Source organism: Marmota marmota, unplaced genomic scaffold (genome assembly GCF_001458135.2).
Source record: "Marmota marmota marmota unplaced genomic scaffold, marMar, whole genome shotgun sequence".
Classification (NCBI taxonomy): Eukaryota; Metazoa; Chordata; class Mammalia; order Rodentia; family Sciuridae; genus Marmota; species Marmota marmota.
The window spans coordinates 8,419,088-8,439,310 of NW_025999905.1; the positions used below are offsets into that span (position 1 = coordinate 8,419,088).

The 20,223-nt window shown below is 33.8% G+C and overlaps 1 protein-coding gene and 1 long non-coding RNA gene across 8 annotated transcripts in view; both read right to left on the bottom strand.

Annotated features, from left to right (window-relative positions):
• Window positions 1-376: 376 nt before the first annotated feature.
• LOC125615521 lies at window positions 377-4,933 on the bottom strand. The gene is made up of 2 exons (XR_007346130.1): window positions 4,384-4,933; window positions 377-4,098 (listed from the first exon to the last, which is right to left on the bottom strand). It is a non-coding gene; the product is annotated as an uncharacterized LOC125615521 (long non-coding RNA).
• Window positions 4,934-5,356: 423 nt separating this feature from the next.
• The window catches only part of Crppa (CDP-L-ribitol pyrophosphorylase A), a 307,433-nt gene continuing 292,566 nt past the window's right edge, over window positions 5,357-20,223 (bottom strand). For all 7 annotated transcript variants that reach the window (XM_048799651.1, XM_048799649.1, XM_048799650.1 and 4 more), the window contains one exon: window positions 5,357-8,498. In XM_048799651.1, the coding sequence (XP_048655608.1) occupies window positions 8,394-8,498 (105 nt within the window). In that variant the 3' untranslated portion in view covers window positions 5,357-8,393. The remainder of the gene's footprint in view (window positions 8,499-20,223) is intronic.

Sequence of the window (20,223 nt, forward strand, 5' to 3'; positions counted from 1 at the left end):
TGTTACTAAATAACAAATTTGTCTCTAATAATTTTTTCTTTAGCATTAGAGATTGAATCTAGGTCCTTACCCATGGGAGGCAAATGCTGTGCCACTGATCTATATCCCTAGCTCTTTTTACTTTGAAAACAGGGTCACTAGTCTGCCCAGGCTGGCCTCAAACTTGTGATCCTGCTGCCTTAGCCTCCTGAGTTGCTGGGAGTACAGGTGTGTACCATAGTGCCAGGCACAAGATATTCTTTACCATAACAAAGATTACTGTTATGGTAAAGATTACTATAGGAAAAAAGTTTAAGGGGTAAAATCTCCAATTCTTCAGATTTTATAAAGAAAAAAAAGCAGTCTTTTTCATATTTTTTTCCCTACCTGTGCTTCTGGGTAAAATTTATTCCTAAATTTATTTAAGTCTCATAAAATATTTCTCCATACATATGTATGGGCAGGGGATGGGGAGGGAGAGGGGGGGATATTTGAGAGTTACAAACTGCCTAAAACTAAAATATCCAGTCTTTGGGAATGTATTAATATCAACACTATTTTGTGTTTAACTTGCTGAACACAATGTTTTTGTTGAACACAATGTTTTTCTTGAAGGGAGTGGATGATAGTCATTCAGAGATGTCCTCTGGATGTTATAAATTAGGCAAATCATTTGTATGTGGAGCTAGTTAAGGATAGGCATTGCCTACTCCCTGGTTCAAGAGTAGTTGGGCCCAAATATCCATGGATCAAACGTATTTTTGAGGGTGAGCTATGAGGAGATGGGCCTGGTGTGAGTGACAGATCTACCTTTGCTTCTTTCTAGTAGTAGTAAATGTCTCTTTTGCACAAAGATTATCATGGTATCAAAGAATCTAGTCTCTACCTACATCTATTGCATTGCAGTTGAGATCAAGTGGTCCAAGTAGGCTGGAAGCGCATCCAAGACCCATTCTCTGGATGCATCTCTGGTGGGACACACAGTGACAGTTAAGATAGGGTGGCAGTGCCCAGAAGAGGGCTTGTTCATGAAGTTATTAGCAAGAGAAACAAGAGCATGGTGATAAGATGAAAGAGTATCAGAAAATGGGGGAGTTCCAGAAAAAGCATAAAATTGCTGGGAAGGATGCTGAAAGGTTAATTTCTGACAGAAAACATGAGGACTCCTGTTATAATGATTTAGATTTAGCAACAAAATGAGTAGAAGTATAATCTCATTTTTTTTGCCATAGGCTAATACGACTGCAACATAAAAATATATGATCACTTTAAAAAAAATGGATTCATCTACACTGTCAATGAGAATTGTAAATTATGTAGAATTGATATAAACGTTATCTATATGCACCAGATGTATTTATCTGTATTTTCCCACTTGCACAAAGACACCTAGTCTCTAGAAGTTCTTCTTGTACAAATTCACATTGTAATTGTTTTAGAACAACTCTTTCAAGAAAATGTGCACAGGATAATTATATACTTTTTTTTTCTGTTTCTCTCTACACACACACAAAAAAAACACTAAAAAAAGTTAAACTTTTAGATTGTCTTTCTTAAGAAGGAGTTTTATATTTAAGGTTTAGCAATAGGTCAAATGTAATGAAAAGACAAGAGAATGTCAATTACTCCTTCTCTCTTCCAACATGGTTTTCAGTTCATGTGCTGAGAATGACAGTTCCAAACTACTGCAGGAAAACAGCTCTAGAGGGAAAATCTCCAATTCTTCAAATTTGTCCTTTATCAATTGATTCATGGAGTTAGATTAGTGACAAATAATTACATATTATAAAATTTCAGTGTGCCAAGAGTATAAAACTAGCTTCAAAATTTAATATTTGTTTGATATTAAGAAACAATTAAAAGTTAGTAAAATAAAATTCCATTTAGGCAATACCCATAACTTTGGGAAAGAGTAGCAGTATGCATAACTGCATAATTAACCCAGATCTTTTAATATTCATTAAGATTCACAAACCAGAGCTAAGAACAGTTGGTTTGCAGTTGTCCCTTCTTGCTATAATACCACATTGCATTTCTCTTAAATTTCTGATTTATGGAAGAACTTACGGTTATTCCCACGGGGATCCTCAAAACTTAAATTTGTTTACGTATTCTGGCTTCTTTCCAGATGTATGTGAACAGCAACTGATCCAAGAAACAAACAGGCGGAAATGTCTTTTTGAATAGCATTCCTTTACCATCAGGTCACACATACCTCCATTCAGTAAAACATGCCACCAAATTCCTGAGCTGGGCAGTTCAATAATGCATTTTTAAAACTCAGGTGGGATTAAAGAGAATGATTTTCTATTTAAACAAAAAAAGAAAAAGGAACTATGAACTTAACAGGGTCTTAAAAACACACACAGGATGGGGAAAAAAATTCTTCCAAACTATTGAAGAAAATTAGTAACACACAGATTTTATCATCTATTTCCTCCTCCTCAAAGGAATGTTTGTTATCCAGACTGAAGAGCTTGCTTTCAACAAAATTAAGGGCTCAGATGTAAAGAATAGAAAAGGAAAAAAAATAAAATAAAAACGGAACAAACCAATACACCAACCAATTTCAATAGCTCATTTCATAATGAGATAGAACAAAGAACATACTGGATAGCTCCAAAATGGCAGAGTTCCAGAAACCTCATTCAGTTAATCTACTAGACGCTTTGCCAAACTTTATCCAAATAACCCAATTATGACAGACGAGTGGAAATTCTTACAAAATTGGCCCCCATGTGGAATCTCCAACTATGTTTCCACTCGGGTCAAAAGATTCAAAGGAGTGTCTTTTGGAAGCTTTTGCCTTTGGGTTCAACTGCAATTTTGTCAAATGCAGAATGAAGGGATACATCCAGGTAAAATTCTAGACGTAGACTTATGTCACATTTTTTAAAGCATAGCAATAGTCCAGTATTTTTTATACAATTTCCTAAAATATTATCCAAAGTAAAGATCAGTCTGGCTTCCAGTGTACTGTGTAATGAGTCTATCTCTGCATCTGCTTTTTTGCAATTGTTATATCACAAGGTCAATAGAGACCTACCTCAGAGAAACCCTGTGAGGGATTAATTAAGATTACATTGGAAGAAAAAATTGTATTAGACAAGCCAGGCTTCATCTATGCTGCTAAATAGGCCCAGATGTTTTAACAACTGACAGATTATTTGGTAGCATCCTCACTAAATAGAAAATTAATTTGCATAATGCATTTCAGCTGCAAGGCATTTATAAAAATCAAAGAATACAATGTTTCAGATGGGAAGGGAAAAAACAATCTGGCTCCACTCTGGCCTTGCTCATCCTACTGGCCACCATTCACTCAAAATTTTTCCTATAGAGCAAACATGGTGATTAAGAATTTCATGGCTAAAAAAGACTTTATACTTTTTCATTCCTCAGTACTTCTCTAGATCTTCCTTACTCCTGTAAAAAAGGTGAATTTCAACTTTTTTCATGCCTTGTTGTACTGCTGAGGCATAAGCACAGTCTGGAATTCTTGTTTATCACGAGAATACTTGCTTCCAGTTTTCATCTTCCACTTGTGTTATCCAAAAATAACTGATCTTCATCGCCTAAGGAAATACCAACAACTTTAGAGCTTATAGAAATGACATTAATAATCTTATGTGGGTATGGGTATCAGCCTTTGTTAATTTCACATGAAGATCCAAGGATGTTCTGAAATTTGTAGACTGGGGTGGAGATAGTCAAAGGAAAGGAATAAAGAAATACTGAATACTGAGTTGTATTCATTTTATTTCTTTTGTTAGTAAATAAAAACATTGAGATCTATCTTGAAAGCCTTTCTTTAAGGAATCTTAAAATAGTATTTTTGCAATATCATATAGCTTAGTATTTAGGAATATAAGCTTTGAGGCCATATAATCAAATTTGATTACCCTTTCTACCACTTACTACTTGCGTGATTCTGAATTAGTAACTTGTGTTGTTTATGTGTTGGTTTCCTCGTGTTTTGTTTTGTTTTTGAGATGGGTTTTCACTGCATTCAGGCTGGTCTCAAACTCCTGGCTCCAGCAATCCTCCTGCTTTAGTATCCTGAGTTGCAAGGACGACAGGCATTTACTCTTCCTTTTTAAATGATGGTAAGTGTACTACCTAGAACACAAGGGTATTATTAAGAATAACATGTATTATCATGTTCATAGAAAGCAATGAGAACAGTTTTTGGAATACATTAAGTAATCATTCAATAAGTGTTAATTATTTTAAATACCCATAATTTCAACTCAGGATCACTTCATAGCCCAAAAATTTCACCTCTTTTGAAAACTTTTCTAAAACATTCAGGCCCATTTTTCTCTTTTAGAAGCTACTAAATATTGAATTTACTGTCATGTAAACTAAAAATAACCAATTTTAAAAACAAGGAAAAAAACTTACTAAATATTGAGATATCCTCAGAACCTTCCTGTACTTTGGGGTCATTGCTCTAATAATTCTCCTATAAGTACTCTGTTTTAGCAAAATGTGCGTTTCCAGACACTTCCTATACCTGTGGGGACATATAAACCACAGATTACCATAAATTTTCTTTCCTTGATTAACAAAGGGTGTAATAAGACTGAGTCCTCGCCAAGCGAGGTGGTACATGCCTGTAATCCCAGCAGCTGGGGAGGCTGAAGCAGGAGGATCATGGTTCAAGGTCAGTGTGAGCAATTCAGAGAGACTCCTGGTCTTTAAATAAAATACAAAAAAGGGCTAGGGATGTGGCTCAGTGGTGAAGCATCTTAGGGTTCAATCCCCGGTACCAAGAAAAAAAGAAAAAAGACTCAGTCTTCAGTACTAGCAAAAACAAACAAGCACATTTATTTAACTCAGGTGTCTGCTGGAGGTCCACTGAACTGAGCAAGGTGGCTCTGCTGATCTCAGCTGGGCTCTCCAGCCATGTGTGGTTAGTTGGAGGCCAGCTGGCCCAGGTGCTCCACCCAGGTGCTCCACCCAGGTGCTCCACCCAGGTGCTCCTCTTTCTGCGGCAGCAGGCTAGGCTGGTGTTCTTCTCACTATGGTGGCAGAAGTGTAAGAAAACAAGCCAAATGCATGCAGTATTTTGAAATTTAGCTACAAGTTTAGTTTAGTAAGTAGCACGCCATCATTTCTGACTCACTCCATGGGTCAAAACAGTTCTCACAATGAATCCCAAAGTCAAGAGGTAATCAATCACATAATCCTCCGGAGGAAGGAAAGGGGAGGACAAGAGTGCTTCTGAACAATAACACTCACCAAAGATGTCATGAAGTGAGTACAGTACTCTTTTCCCCTGAGCTCAAATATAACTCTTGTATATTTAGTAGCCACTAAAATATAGCTGCTAGGAAACATGATAAAAATGACGGAAAGAAGAAAGAGATCTAACTTACACTTCTGGTTTATAATTTTTTATTATTTTACAATTTTTAAACTATTTTTTAACAGAACAGTAGATTGGGACTCCAAATTCTAGCTTTCCAAACACTACTGTATTTTTGAGAGCATGATATTTGTTGTGACTAAATTTGAATAAATATGTACACATTAAAAATAAGCAAATGTCATTAGATTTAAAAATATAAATAATTTGTCAATTATTTCTGTGTTGTTTTGGAGAGAGAACATATTTAGAATCTTTATTAGTTTTTTTTTACTTTTCATATTAAAAATATGCATACATTTTTCAGTTTTTAAACTAACATGTATAAGAATGTATACAAAATGGTACAATGCTAACCACCACCATCTACATAGCCACTTCTAAAGTCATGCTAGCAAAGTAAAATTATTTTTTTCATTTATTCTACTTATTTCCAAAATGAAGTTTTAAAATGACTTCAGTCTTTCTTCCAAATGGGTTCTAATGGTTCAGTTAAAATGTTATCATTTATCCTTCCATAAATCCACAATTAGTTTCAACATTAGAACAGAATGAAATTTACACATTTTTAATAGAAAATGTTCTACAATTTTATCTTTAAATGATGATTACTTATATATGTGAAGTAAAATTTCACAGTGACAATATAGTAGAATCAAAAAAGAATTTTACTGTTAAACCAATGCAAAAATGCTTAAAATGGCTGCAATAACAATGGCTCTGACGGGATGTAGAAGTCTGACTTTTACCTGTAGATGGGTATACTTGCATTACCTCTAAATTGAACACATTAATGGGGAGGAAGAAACCTACTACCTCTTACCAATACAAGATGGTATTGCTCTGGCTTGAATTCCTAAGAAAGTGAATTTCATTTAACTAAGTAGCATACATTTACAAATAAAAGTCTTTCCACAAAACTTCCCACAACTAAAAGCAATTAAAGCAATCCTAAGGCATAACTACTATTCTTTTTTTAAGCAGTCTTGGAAAATAGAAACTGGACAGGTTTTAATTACAGTAATTAAATTTATAAAGCATTGATAAAAACATAACTGCAATGTTACTTGTTTATCTCTTAACAATCAATAAAATAATTTATCTTTACATATTAGCCAATAAGTCTCTCTGTCCCTTAACTCCTGCCTACCATATACTGGAAAGGTGGCTTGGAAGCCAGAAGCCCCAGGACTTCCATCTGGTTATTGGACAGAGGAGTCTCCCAGTTTTGTCTATTCCTAGATGCTCACTCCAAGATTCTGACATTCTGATGTACATGTCACAACCTCTCTTTTGGAAGCCTTTGCCAGGAGTCATTGTTATGCTTGGATATAAGTTAAAATGTATGTCATTCTGAGTTTAAGCCCTGCCTCCTTTACAATGGAGCCCCATGACATTGGGCAAGGTAATTAAGATGCCTGAACCCCAACTTTCTCATCTGAACAGTGAAAGCAGAGGGGGGTGAAAATGGGAGGTGGGTGGGTCTCGCTCTTTTTAATTTTCAATGTTGTGGATCACAGACTGCGCCAGATAAATCTGTGCCTGATATCATAGTCCCTTTGTTGAGATCTATGTTGCCAGAGCTAGCACCTTGGACAGTAAGGTGACTATGCTGTACTGCAGACACAGGTAATGCTTCCCCCCTTCTGCCTTTCTGAGCATTTTCAAGGTCTTAAAACATGTTCTCTGAAGACTTCAACAGGCACAGGGTGTGGCCCTTTGCTGCTGCTGCTCCTCTCATCACAGTTATCACCTCCAAAGGGACACAGATGTTCTAGCCAAACCTACACATTGCCCACATACTTCACTCTAAACAGTGTGAGTTAACTGATTTGTGTCTCCTAACATCCCTAGAGAAAGGAAAAGTGGTGAGACCAGGCAAATAGATCCAACCTACATTCAAACAATCCTTTTCATTTAGGAGAATGAATTACAATAATTATTCCATGCCCATTATAATCTACTCATGATTATTTAAATGTAAAATATAAATTCAGTTACTATACTGATACTTGAGGAATACAGGGAAAAAAGAAATTTCACAAGGTTGATATTTTATCTTTTTGTCTATCTTTAGCTGAAAATAATTCATGCAAGTTGTATAATTTCCACATGCAACCTAAGAACTGGTATGATCTGATCTATTTTTTAAAAATAAATATATGTATAAAATAAAAGGAATTTTAATGATTATATGCACATAATTATTCAGTGTAAAGAAAGATATTAATATTCAAGACCTATATGTCAATAGAAATTAGAAAGAATAAGAACTTTGTTTAACAAGGAGGCAATATCTGAATTGAAAGAGTAACTAATTTGACTCTATGATGTGCTTTGCAAAAGGCTGCCAACCAGGAATGACTAAAAACACTGAACTTCTATGAAACCTTCCAGACATTTAAATGTTCTCAGAAAAATGAGAGATTCATTAAAAAAATGTAAATCAAAATTACATTTCATAAACCAAAGAGGTTACAAAATTTAAAAATAATAGAAAAGCAGGAGATTGCCTCTCCTTTAGAGATATAGAGGAACGGAAGGCAAATAGTGAAGAAAACTGAAACAGTTCTATTTCCTGTCACACACACCCCTGCCTTTGTTCTGAAGGTGTGAAAAATATCAATATAACACAAAAAAGAAAAATATCAAATGGTGAAAAGACAATTTTAATAAATTGAGAAGTCTAAAGACTTATTTATCAGCTTCAATATAGTATGATTAATAAACAGAATTAAGATAATCACTGAAGCTTTCTAAATTCTCATTCCTAGAAGGTTCATTATTTCAACTTGACCTTTCAGCCTTTGTTATTTTCTACCATGTACTCTTTCCTGGTTCAGGCAATTTATATTTGACACGCACAATTTCACAGAGAGCAACTCTTATCCACTTTTATAATCAAAGCATCACATACTATAAATCACAAGATATAGAAAATATTCTATCACATATAAGGGGGAGAAGGGAAGGGGATAAAACACAACACAGATACTTAAACAAATTAAGCAAATATTTTTGGAGGCCTAATATCCTGTCATCTTCATGCTACCAGCAGCTGGCCAATGAGTGCAGAATTTCTTTCTTCAATTAAGGCAGCAATAATGATGGCACCTTGCCTTAAACTCTCCTGTAGCTTCTGCTCATCCTGAAAATAAGTAAAACAATAATTATTTCAGTACAAAAAACATGACATACATTAAATGTGATAAGGAGCCACTTTGCAAGATCTGCTGCTGTATGGACTTGGAATTTACAACCCTGAACTTTGCTAACTGGCATAAACTCAGTCCCCTAAATAAAGGGGAAGTGCTTTTGCAATTGCTTTTCATTACAGACAATATATATCTGCTAAAGATATGAAGAAAAATACTGATACAATTTCAAATGCTAACAGAAACAAGATTATTTTCCCCTAATCCAATTTCTGACCAATTTTGGCTCTCCACTGAAGTGTGAATATTTCCTCAATGATGCAAGTGTTTCCTTCTCTTATTTCTGAGTGTTCTCCAACTTGGTTATGAACTGTCTGTGAGTACTGGCGTGGGGAAAAACCTGTTGTTTGTGAAGTAAGGATCAGGAAAAATCATGAAATTATCTCACAAGTTGCCAAGATGTGGTTTTACCATTGAAATTATATTGCTTGTGAAAATCTGTTTATTCTAACTATTTAGGCTTCCTGAATGTATGAAGATTATAATGTGAATGAAAAGGGAAAGTGGAGACAAAACTAGTAACTTTAAGATCTCTACCTTATGAACTGTTATGTATTTTTTAAACACGTATGGATATGGTAGTTCATCTATGAACTCTGGTGTCATCCTTAATACCCTAACCCAACATCCAATAGATCCTTACCATCTACTGCATCTACTTCCTACCACTTTTTTCCTCTTTGCTCATAAGGATATGGTATTAAGGAGGACGACACTCCAACTACCACTGCCAGCAGAACAACTCTGTCCTCAGTTACAGGAACAGTCTCATAACAGTCTCTCTGGAGATGGGCCGTCTTCTATCCCCATTCTCATGAAGCAGTCAAAATACTTATTTTAAAATGCATTTTAAGTGATTTTAAATTTTAAAATTACATTACTCTCCCACCTAAAATCCCTTGAAGGCTAACTTTTAGCCTCAGGAAAAAGTCTAATTCCTCTACCTGCTAATGAAACATCTATTATCCTTTCAACTTCTTGCCACAACTTTAAATCATTCCATTCTCTAAGCCACATAGGACTATTTAAAATTGCCAACACAAACGATTTTTCTGAGCTTGCATCCCTCTGCACCAGCTGATTCTTTTGCCATAAAAGCTTTCTAGCAACCCCCTTAGCTTGGCTAACCTAATTACTCTTTGTGGTTCAATTCAGGTATCTCTGACTCCTAAAATCTTTTCTGCCTCTTATCCTACAGCCCAGTTTGGGTGAGGTGACTGTTTCCACAGCTGCAAATTCCTCTAGCATACTGCATTTTAAGTCTTTTTAGTTGGCCACTTATTCCACCAGGTGATGATTTTGTAATGTAAAGAATTTTTCATTTTATCTCTGAATATGGAACACTTTAGCTCAATGCCTAACACATGGTTGCACTCCATAAATTATGAGAAATCCAAAGCAAAGAAGGCTCTGACTATGATAGAGATATCATCGCTCTTTCAGTTTAACTCATATGTTGACATTGACTGCTGTTTCTTACTATGTTTACTCCTATTTGCATATTTAGCTTGAAGCCTGGCAATAGTACTGAGAAAAATTATTTCTTGAAGCCTCACCACCAGGACCATGCCTCCACCAACTCTGGCTCTGGGTTCTTTATCTATGAGGATGATGGTGAGAGGTCACCTCTGCTTGAGCTGTTCGGTCCCATCAATTTCCCCAGTCGCTGACTGGGGATGTAGCTCAGTGGTCAAGTCCTTGCCTAACACATGCAAGGCCCTAGCTTCAATCCCCAGTAGTGTAAAAAAAAAAAAAAATCCATCAATTCATTCCTGAGTAGAACTGTGAAGACCCACAATGGCTGAACAGTGGGTTATTTTGTTTCTTGCAATTTGTTTTTATGTGACATTTCAATATTGGATTTAAAATATTTTTCTGGTTTCCAGAATATCACAAGTCCTAAATCACATATAAACAAATCATTGTAAAGTTAAGAATGTTTGGTCTTAAAATATTACATGCATATATTGAAGTAGATATCATCCATGTCACATCATTCATAAACATACAAAAAAGTATTCTGAACCCGAACGAAATGCAACCTATTGGCATGTATTTGTTATATTTGATCAATTAACTACAGTGTGGGAGGGTCTATAATTCACATTTACTCTCTAGTCTCATTTATTAAATTGATAACACAGATAATAATAATTAAGCTTTCCTCTTTGGGAACGATCAAGAATATAAACAATAATAAATGCTAGCAAGGTTGTGGAGAAAAAGGAACACTTGTACATTGTTAGTGGAACTGCAGATGAGTATAACCACTCTGGAAATCAGTATGGAGATTCCTCAAAACACTAGGGATGGAACAACCATATGACCCAGATATCTCATTCCTTGGTATTTTCCTAAAAGATCTAAGATTGGCACATTATAGAGATACGCACACCTCAATGTTTATAGTTTCACAATTTACAGTAGCTAAATTATGGATTCAAACCAGGTCCCCATGAACAGATGAGCAGATTAAGAAATTGTGATACATACATATACATACATACACACACACACACACACACACACACACACACACACACAATGGAGTTCTACTCAGCCATAAAGATGAATGAAATTATGGCACCTGCCAGTAAATGGATGGAAATGAAGAATATTATGTTAAGTGAAATAAGCCAAAATCAACTTAAAGGTTAAATGTATTCTCTCATATGAGGAAACTAGATTAAAAAATAAAGGAAAGGGGGAGGGAAGGATAGGACATTATAAAGATATAGGGAAGATCAGCAGTGTAGAAAAAGAAAATTGAGAAGCAGAAAGGAGGGATGGGAAAGGGGAGAAATCTTTAAAGTTCTTTAAAACATCATGTTATGTGCACATAAATATACCACAGGGAATTTCACTGTTATGCACAAGTAAAAAGAACCAATCAAATATAAATAAATATGAGCAAAAGGAAGTCTAGTCGAATAAGGAGAAGGGAAGAGGGAGGAAAAGGGGAATCAAATTCCATGCATGTATGAGTTTGTTGGAAAGAACCCAACTACTATGTGTAACTACAAAACTCTAATTAAAAAAAAAGTCTATTTCTATAGCTCTTTTGAAACCAGTTTATACTTGTCATTATGAAAGCAGCACAATAACAAATGAAGAAATTAAGTGTTTAAAATCTGGGTATTAGCAAAATCATATTTCTATAACAGAATAAATCTTATCTGCTCATTTAGACAGCTCTATAACACACATTTTAGTTAATAACTTAAGATGTTCTATTAAAGATTAATTTATTTCTGCAATTTTTATAGGCTTTATTTTGAAAGATTCAGTGAGAAGACTCTATGCCATTCCACTGATTGTTTTTCCATTTTGCCTGAACTCATTTGATTATTTTTTTCTCCTTAAAAATCTGGGAATTTAAAAATTGATTGGACAACATGGTAACACACACACATACTCAGAAAATTCTATTATGCACAAAGATGCACAATTTATAAATTGTTAAACTCATCTTAAAACTCCTTCTCTTGATAACATAGAAAAATGCAAAGTCAAATGTTTCTCTTAAAAAAGCATTTTTCTAATGACTGGTGAAGTTAAGCATTTTGCTCATATACCTATTAAAGGCAAACCAAAACCACATTGAGATGTCATCTCATTCCAGATAGAAGGGCTATTATCAAAAAGGCAAAAGAAAAACAAATGTGGGCAAAGAAGTGAAGTACAGGAGACCCTTTCACACTGTTTGTGGGAAGGTAAATTAGTACAGCCATTATGAAAAACAGTATGGAGGTTCCTCAAAATATTAAAAATAGAACTGACTTCCAATAGTCCAACTACTAGCTATATATCCTAAGGAAATAAAATCATTATCTTGAACAGACATCTACTGTTCTATGTTCATTATAGCAATATTCAGAATCACCAAAATACAAAATCAGACTAAGAGTCCCTCAGTGAATGAATGGAAAAGAAAATGCCTTATATTTACATGATAGAATAGTAGAAAGAATGAATTCCTGTCATTTCCAACAACATGGATGAACCTAGAGAACATAATGTTAAATGAAATAAACCAGGTACTTAAAGACAAATATTATATGATCTCACAGAAATACACAGTATAAAAGTTTTAACCAGAGGCTTGGGTGGTTATAGAGTAGGGAAAAGAGGAAGATGTTGGTCAAAGACTATATAATTACAGTCAGGTGAGAGATTTATAAAATAACCCAGAATAGATAAATACATAGAGACAAAAACTCAGATATATAACTGAGCAGGCTTAAGGGTAGAGGGAAAGCTTATGTGGGAAGTGAAGAGAAATAGGGAATAACTACCATTAGTTATGAAGTTTCTTTCTTGGGTGATGATAATGTTCCAATCCTGATTTTGGTGATGGTTGTACATCTCTAAACAAATTAAAAACCATTAGATTTCCTGCTTTTAACGGGTAAATTATATGTGAATCATACTTCAAAAGTTGTTTTTTGAAAAGTATGTATTGCTGCAAATGGATATGCAAAATATAAGTTGTTTGAATCCTTGAGGATGGTGGGGAGCAGAGGATACATGATTGAAAAATGAGAACATATAAAACATACTTCTTGGTGAGTTCCAAATATTTTAGAATAAAAGTGTTTAATATTAAACTAAGAAAATTAGGTCAGTATGAGCAATGAACAGTTATATTGGTAATATGCACTCTTGATATATGAAAATGACATTTTCTTTGATAGTCTTGCTCCAGTCAACCTTAGCCCCAGACTATGAGAAAAACATCAGATAGATTCCAGAGGGTGCTTCTCACACCCTCAACAAGTACTCCTAAAAACCGTCAATGTGGAAGCTGAAAAAAGCTAATCTGAAAGCAGAATAATGACTATTAGATATAGAAAGTGTGTATAGGAGGGGGGAGTAGAAAAGGGCAAGTTGACTGACCAATGCATGCTACACTTGTGTACAGAAATATCACACTGAATCCCATTAATACATACAATTCATATGTATTTAATATATTCATATGTATATAATATATTTAATATATTCATATGTACTTAATATATTTTAAATAAAAGCTAAAACACTGTTCAAGATCACCAAAAAGTCTGAAAAACTATCCTGGCCAACAGCCTAAGGAGCAAATTAAAAGTAAGGTGGTACACTAAATTAGGAAAATCCAGTAGATGAAACAAAGAAAATCTGAATAAATTAGGAACTGTTGATAATAATATACCAATGTTGGTTCATTGGCATTATAGGGGAAACCAGGTACAGGGTTCACAGAAACTCTATATCATCTTAGTTTTTCTGTAAATCTAAAATATTCTTTTTTAAAAAAGTAACTTTTTCTTGATAGTAGAAATGGTTATGTGTTAGAATTATAAAACTCACATTACAAAGGTTATTTGTGTGCACTTGCTCATTTGTATGTTCCTTGAATAAAATAGGATATTCCTTTAATAGATTATGAAACAGATAAAATGCTGGCATTCATACACCAAGTTTGACAATTTTAAGTGGACTTTGAGAAAATTATTGTTGTATTAGCTCTCTGTATTTTGGTTTGGATCTTAAATGTCCTCCAAAAGCCCATGTGATAAAGGCTTAGCTATTGGGAGGTGCTATTGGGAGGTGGTGGAACCTTCATGAGTCTGGGCTTGAGAGAAGGAAGTTAGGACATTGGGGGTGACAGTGGGACCTTGGCCACTGCTTCTTTTCCTCTCTTTTCCTCTCTGCTAACTGGCTTCCACAAGGTGATCAAGCCTTCTCTACCAAGTGCTTCTCATATTACATGAGGTAATATGTCACCACAGACATCATGGACTGAAACTGGGAGTCTTGATAAACCAACCTTTCCTCCTCTAAGATGTTTATCTTGGATCTTTGTTACAGGGACAGAAAGCTGACTGACACCACATATTCATCTAAAATCAGGATAATAGTATTACCTACCTCACAGTTGTTTTTTTTTTTTTTTTGTGTGTGTGTGTGTGTGATGAATTAGATGAGACACATAGTGAAGCACTCACACCTACTAAATATTCAATATTAACAAGTAATGAATATTATTTTTATAGGGTGTACTGACTTCAACTATGATAGAGAAGCTGATTAACATACACAACTATTACATCTGAAAAATTACTGATTGAGTTCTTGCATAGTAACAAAAGCCTGGTCTATAATCCTTGAAAGAAAAGCCTAGTAGTTAACATTCACAACAAATGATTTATTGAGATCATTTTTCCAAAAAACAAAGAAAAGAGACCAGAGAGAGAATAGGAAATGCCTTTGAGCATAAAAGATAGATTACAATTTTGAGTTGGCAAGGTGGGCTGAATTTGTGCAATGTGCAAGTAATATCCCTGACAGGAAGCAGTTGCACAAAAGTCCTAATAATTTGCTAAAAATCCTCCTTTAGTCCTTGCTCAGCTCCTAACTCCATGTCCAGTTAAAGACTCAAATGAAGACTTGCAGAGAACAATGGCTGAGAGGCTGGAGAATTGAGCAGAGAATTCAAAGCTGCACTGGGCTGAGAAAGAAGAGATTAGATTTGAGTTTAGCTAGAATGAAGAGACCTTGGTGTACACCTACAGCTTCCAGTTGAGATCTCTGAAAGGCCATGACCTTGGCTTAGGAATAAAGGCAAAACTGAAGTGGACTTGCCCCAAGAAAGTAACAACTTCAACAGATCAAGGTGATCTCCGAGTAATACAATTGCCTGCAGGAACAAATTTTTATATTCTTTACTGGAAGCTAAAACAATCTAGAGCGTTTATGTTTTCTTACTAAAGTGTGGCATGGAACAAAACACTACTAAACAAGCAAACAAGCAGCAGGCAAAGAGACAGGGGGAAAAGGAACCCATAATTAAGAGAAAATGAATAATCAATTTAAACAGATCCAGAAATGATATTCATTCTGGAATCAATATGCAAGGGTTTCAAAACAACTGTAATTCACATGCTAAAGAACAGAAGAAGAAATAAAAATGTTGATGAAAAGGGAAAATTAACATTTTGAACATAGAGTCTATAATAAGGAATATTTCTAAATTGTAAAAAATGAGACTTGAAATTAAGAATTATCTGGACAGGTTTAACAAGACACAGACAGAGTCAGAGAGTATTAGTGCTCCCAAAGACAGGTTAAAAACAACAATAATAACAAAAAGCCTGAGTCAAAGGACAGAAGACATACTGAATTTGTATCATAATCATTCTTACAGTGGCAAATCAGTATCACAAGCATTTCAAGAAATGTGTTAAAAAGTAAATAAAAGCTACCCAAATTAAATTTACCAGCAGTTTATTCACTTTGATACTTCAGCAACTTTAATTTCCAGGGTTCAGGTTTCTCTCAATTTCAGTTCATTAGCTATGAAGAGCATAAACTGTAGAGACTGCATACCACTGTTTATGTATTCACACACAAAAAGCAAAAGAATGTATTTGTTGAATAAAATTAAAAACAACAACAACAACAACAACAGGAGGCTATTTAATGCTATAAGATGTACTAAGGTATGCATTTTTTTCTTAAGTTTAAATTATTGTCATGACTATCATTACTTGTTTAATCATCCTGTTCACTTCCTAATAATGTCAATATTTTTTAATTTCAAAAATTCAAAACTCTATCCTCTCATACAATAATAAAAATTTAACTTATAACTGAAAATACAGCATTAACTCTTTTTCTTGGTTACAACTATATTATAGCAAAAATAGACACGAGCTTAAAAGGGAATAAAGCATTCTCTGTAAGTAGTCAGTTTTCTGAAAATATGCAAAAGAAAAAATATCAAATGCTAAAAGAAATATTTCTGGATGATGGATTTTATGACATTTTTTTCTTTGTGCTTTGCTATATTTAAAAAATCTCCATAATGAATTTATTTTATGCTTCTCATGAGAAAAACAAATCATTTTAAATTTAGTTTTAAAGTTGTTTGGGCTCAGGAATTCAATTTGTTTTAGCATATAAAATAAAAAATATAAAACATTTTCCAAATTTCCAGAGAGCATTTCTCTTCATTAATATGTTCAAAATCTATAAAAAGAAATATTTATTGTCTTAAAATTTCTAATCTTCAGTAAAAGGCCCCCAAAAGAATCATATTAAAAATCTATAAGTCTTAACCTTATATTGCATGAAATGTTATGAAAAATATTGTGGAAGTCAAGCTGAAAGTAACTAAAGATTTGTACTTAATTTTATTCAGCATCTACCAATAGTTCACTGAGACCTTAAAAAGTTTCTTAAAAGTTGGATTTTAAGAATATTAGGAAAAGTACCAAAAAGAAAAAAAAAACATAAAATGCTATTTTTAATGTTCTAGATCCTCAAACTAAGTTATTCAGGGTTAGAGTTTACTAAGAGTCTTACCTAGAGAAATACTAACTAAAAGTTTCTATCTCCTACACAATTTCAAGATGAAGTTCAAGATTAGGATGAAATATACAAGGTTAGATGAAAGATGAACAAAAGAAAATTCTAAGTTCAGTTATGTCTTAAACAAATAGGATAATTCTAAATGTAGTCATAGTGATTCTGTTTTGTCTGTGGAATCCTATATAGTACTTTGGTCTTTCATATGTTTTTATCATGACTTTATTGTAAATTGATGTCTTTATGTTGACTGTATCTGTTTTCTTTAGCAAAGCAGTGTAGTCTGAATGTAGCAATTCTCAGGGGACTTCTAATCCTTTATCAAACTTTAAGCAAAGCAAGGAAAGTAGAGGTCCTTTAATTTGACAGGAGTTTGGTAATGACAGCAATACCTCAATAGCAGCTTTTTTTTTTTTTTTAACCTCCTCTGCAGCTTCCTCCATGATGTTTGGACCAGTAACAGCTACAGTTCCAGAAGTAAATTACCAATAAGTCACAGTCTACAAATAAATATACCAGTTGTTGATATTCTATGATACTTGTGTTTTCACAGCTCCTTAGTAACGGTCCCTTTTAATTTTCTCAAAAGACAAGTTTTGAAGAAACTATTCCCAGAGGGAGCATTTATATTTTAAAGTATATTTTAAATATTAAATCTTGTCACTGTCTTATCAAATGTTAAGTACTTAAAGAAGTGTAATTAGGCTGTTAAAATCCAATTTATGTAGATTTTATAGAATTCTGTCTAAAACAATAGTAGGAAGAACTATGATGCCATTGTTCTTCAAATCCTTATAGACACTTGAAAGGAAATTTTTAGAAATAATCATCCTCCATAGACATCACTCTTATAGAACACAATGCATTCTGTTAAAAGAACTATAAAGTTAAAATGTATGTGTATATATTTAGACTTCAGATGTTTCAGGAGATTACACAATCCTTCTGGAAGGGTAAACATTGCATTGTTTAAGCAAATTCCATACCTAACACCTAATTCAATTTCCATGAGTTACAAAATTCTGAAATTCAAATTGCTTACTGTTCAATACTAATATCAGTTTGTGATCTTGTTTTGGTAAACCCATGTGAATTTTTTTCTCTAAATGTTACAAAATTTCAAAGACACTAAATAAATTAAATATTTGCAGCTATATCTGTACATATGTAACCTTATTCATAAATGTGCAGTGTACACAAATCTTAAGTGGCAGACTTTATAAACTTCCAACCAAGCTTGTTAATGATCTTACAACAGTAATACTACTAATATTAAAAAATTTCTCTCATATCAGTATACACACACACACACACACATTGATATGAGAGAAAAAAATTGTAGTGGTGACATACTGTCCCCTAGTGGCGATAAAAAGAAATGTTCAGTATTCCTCAATTTCTGAAACTACAAGAAAAGTAATCACCTATTGATAGGGTTTGAGAAAAACAAAACAGCCCTCTCCAAATGAAAAGCATTTGCCCCATGCTCCTTTGAAACAACTGCCTCAAAAAAAATCAAGATAACACAATACTAGTGAAAATGTACTTGGATTTACTGATTAGCTATCATCATACAACAGTTTTAGTTTCCTTTAATCTCCAAGTCTAGCACAGGACCTGACAATACAATAGTTGCTCAATAAGTTTCTGTCAAATGAGCTAATTAGGAAAAAAGAATCAACCTGGGATGGATAAAACAGAAACAAGACCCTGGGAACAGAATTGATACTTTGCTGAGCAGAAACTGAAATTAGAAATAGTAAAAAATTAGTAAAAACCCAAACCCCCAAACCAGAGTATGCAACACAAGATTACAAATGGGGTAAAATGAGGGCAGCCAAAAGCACCAGACATCTGGTCTGAGGCCCAAGCAATTAATTATTGTATAAAATTTCTAGATCTGGAACTTATCAAACTATCATACTTTATTTTTTACAACATTATTTACAATATCAATTCTACAGCTTAATAAAGTTGAAAAAGTGGTCTCATAAACAATGTTCCTTTGAATTAGCAAAACTGTTTTGATCTTGTACAACTCACCCAACAGTTACCACATCCTACAAGTTTTCTATTGTGACACTCTCACCAGTTCATCAGTGGTACTCCAAACATGCTAAACCTCCATATATAGCATTCTATACCTAGATTTAGTAGAATGGCTTCTATTTGCCCCTGGCTACTGCTCTAAGATCACTAGAACAACTATTTTAAACCATATTATTTTCAGGATTTCATCTTAGCATTCAAAAGACCACACATAATCAACCTCATCCACCCTTCTAACTGCAATTCTCAAACCTGTACTATAAAGAATTCACTTTCTTAGCAATACTGGTTTGATCACTATTAACACCTCCAGAAAAATGGCTTCCAATTAATTATCTAATTTAGATTGCTTTCTAAGATCCAACTGTAACAGGGTCGCTTATGAAGTCATCTACTTAACCACACATCAGCAATTCATGTTGTTATAATTTTCCTCAAAATTCCTTAGTAATATTTTTATTAGTTTTGCATATTTACCCAAGTTATTTTTTCCACTAAAATGTACCAAAAGATAATTCTCCCAAGTTGTGTTCTAACCTCAAATAAAATACTATGTTCATACTATATATAATTAATAAATATTTACTAACTAGATTGATTATCTAATCCTATAAAGATCCAACTTTATAAACAACCATTAAAACATCTTTCAAACATTAAACATTTTAAATAAATAATGTAAAATAAATAACATCCTAAAATGAGAAAAATCTGTATCTGTATTTGGAAACAGGAAAGGATGTCAAAAAACAAGGAATTTGTGCTGCATGATTTCCCCTCCTCTGAAAGAATATCTGGTCTTAGAAGTAAGCATAAGGGACTGAAAAACATATATTAATACCTCAATTCAAGGGAACAAGGGCAGATAACAAGGGAGACATCCTCTTACACAGGGTGACTTTATAAACAAACAAGCTACAATAGATATTGGTTGGCAATGGTTACTATTTTAGATAACATGATAAATGATACAAAGGCCGGAAAGCTTATTTAAAGCATTTATTAAGTGGATGTTAGGAGAATAACATTAATAATTTTTTTTTTAATTTTTTATTGTGGGTTGTTCAAAACATTACAAATTTCTTGACATATCATATTCCACACTTTGATTCAAGTGGGTTATGAACTCCCAACTTCACCCCATACACAGATTGCAGAATCACATCAGTTACACATCCATTGATTTACATATTGCCATACTAGTGTCTGTTGTGCTCCGCTGCCTTTCCCATCCTCCACCATCCCCCCTCCCCACCTCTC